The sequence below is a fragment of the Montipora capricornis genome, chromosome 3 (genome assembly GCF_036669925.1).
Source record: "Montipora capricornis isolate CH-2021 chromosome 3, ASM3666992v2, whole genome shotgun sequence".
NCBI classification, from domain to species: Eukaryota; Metazoa; Cnidaria; class Anthozoa; order Scleractinia; family Acroporidae; genus Montipora; species Montipora capricornis.
The window spans coordinates 61,121,238-61,123,737 of NC_090885.1; the positions used below are offsets into that span (position 1 = coordinate 61,121,238).

General features: G+C 39.5%; 1 protein-coding gene across 1 annotated transcript in view; it reads left to right on the forward strand.

Moving 5' to 3' along the window:
- The window catches only part of LOC138043615 (cannabinoid receptor type 1A-like), a 2,342-nt gene extending 250 nt beyond the window's left edge, over nucleotides 1-2,092 (forward strand). The window contains exon 1 of the mRNA XM_068889973.1: nucleotides 1-2,092. This exon is cut by the window's left edge and continues 250 nt beyond it. Within this exon, the coding sequence (XP_068746074.1) occupies nucleotides 1-985 (985 nt within the window). The 3' untranslated portion in view covers nucleotides 986-2,092.
- Nucleotides 2,093-2,500: the final 408 nt, after the last annotated feature.

Genomic DNA, 2,500 nt, shown 5'->3' on the forward strand with positions numbered 1-2,500 from the left:
TGCTGTTTTCACTGTCTTGAGCAATGGATTGTTTCTGGTGACATTTTACAAAGATCCTTTGAAGTGTTTACGAACGCCAACTGCAATCTTCATCGCTGGCTTGTCGAGTGCAAACTTTCTCACAGGTTTTATTGTGGAGCCAGCTTATGTGGGCATTGTTTTGTCGATAATCATCAGCGGTGCATCTCTCGACAGCAAATCTATGAGAGTATTTGTTCGCTTTCTGGAAGTTTTCAGCTTTGTGACCGTCGCAAGTTCCTTTCTGATCATGCTTGCACTTGGTATAGTGCAGTATTTGCTGATTAAGCACCCTAGAATTTACAACAAATCCGTCAGTGCTAAATCAGCGGTTATCGGAATTATTTTCATTTTCATCTATTCCATCTTGTTCGCGCTGTTGCCAGAAATGACAGGCATTAATAAAGGCCTGCTCTATTTCATAGATCTGCTTTTTCACTACATACTGTTAACTGTTGCCCTTGTCACACTTTATCTCGTCGTTTATTGCCAGTTCCGTAAATTGACCGAACGTCATCGTAATGCAGATCTGCAGGAGAATTCCGAGGAACAAGGGGCTTCTATAGAACCGACAGAATCCGAGAAACAGCGTCTCCAGGCAGAAAATGACTTTGTGTATGGCACTATCATTTTGACTACAGTCCTAATTGTGACTGTTTGGCCTTTTTGCATATGTGTGATCATTGCAATGGTGTATCGTTTCACACTTGCAATCTATCGTGCATGGATAATCTCACTGATCATCTTGCTGTTGAAGTTCGCACTTGACCCCTTTGTGTTTGCATGGCGCCTACGGAAGTACAGAAAGTCCTTGGAGCTAGTTTGGCAGCGCATGTGTGGATGTGGCAAGCCATCTCTTCCATCTGCTTCTTACCACAGAGGTGAGGCAGAGATCACTTCTCCCAGCTCAGAGCATGATGACTGTGGTGTTGAGGTGACTGTTGTAGATGGGACTGGTCCTGTGTAAACAACAAGTGATGAAGTCAGCTGAACCAAGCATATGAAGCTCATAGCATGTCTCTAGTGTCACTGTCATGTCTTGGAGTATATGAGATACTGTTATCATAAACTTTTGCAGCATCAATAGCCAGCCCCCAGTTGTTCGAGGGTGGATAGCGCTATACACCGGATAAATCACTATCCACTGGATAACTCGATCGGTTTTGCTAGTGTTTATCTGCTGGATAGTGATTTATCTGGTGGATGCCGCTATCCACCTTTTGAACAACCGAGGCTAGGATGTTAAGGTGTCACCCTCGTTAAATTAAGGCAATTTTATTGCAGTGGCAGATCCAGGGGAGGGGCTCTGGGGGCCCACCTCCCCCCCCCCCCTAATTTTTGGACCAAACCCACTGCGACTGTGAAAGGGCAAAAACAAAATTTTGGAGAGTGGGCCCCCACCTTACCTCCAGGTCTGGATCTGCCACCGTATTGTATTGTTTTGTAAATGCATGTAAAATTGGAAGAGGTTGAAAGGAGTTTTTTGACAGTCAAAAGAAGTGTTTGTGGTGTATTTTCTTTGAATAAGAGAAGGCACATAAGTTGTAGAAATTTTCATGAAGGGATACATGTACATTTAGGGCTTTTGAAGTAGATTTGAAAACAATTAGCCTTTTGCTGAATGACGTAGAAGTAGAGGGTCTTATGATATTAAATAATTATTATTGATAGCGTTGAATAACTGGCATGACAGGAATTTGCATAGAATATCAGCGTACCCATTTAGTTTTATTTGTAAACTCAGTCATATTTAAAGATGGAGTCAGCATCAAAATGATTCCAATGAATCTGATTTTAAATGTGGACAGGACAGTCAGAAAGGTAAGGGAAAAAAAGGACCCTTTTATAAGCCAATTAATCATTAATCAGTTTTCATTGGATGTGAACCAAAAAAAATCAGTAATACTTGTAATAATAGTTTCTCTTTGAAGTAACTATTTCAGTTGATCATCAGTGCTTGGTTAATAAATAAACTAGAATATCCCAAGGATATGAAATTAAATGCTGCAGATATTGCTGTTTTTATGTGTGTAACAGAATGAATAGTTCGAGATTAAAATGCAAAAGTGAGGCATTTTTAGCTGAATGATGATTGAGTTGAGTAACTTTTAAATATCTTCTGTTTTCCTCTCCAAAAGACTAACTATTCAAGTTGTATTTGTGTTACCATTAGCTAAATGGTGCTTTAGGTTATTTCAAAAGAATATGTTAACCCAGTGACCCCTGGGAGTCAGACTTATTAACAAATTTTACTCTCTCTAAAGCCAGATGATTTTTTAAGGTAGTTAAAATTTGTAATCATTTATTATTGTGTTTTGTGAATTCTGAGAGGAATGCACTCTGGATCCTGCATGATGCATGATGCATTCTGGTCGAAAATGCTAAAAATATGGTAAAAAGCTGGCAAAGTCAAAAACAGAGTTCTTGCATAGATTTGTTTTAAACTTTCTTTAGGCTCACTCATTTGCTCCATGGCAAATAT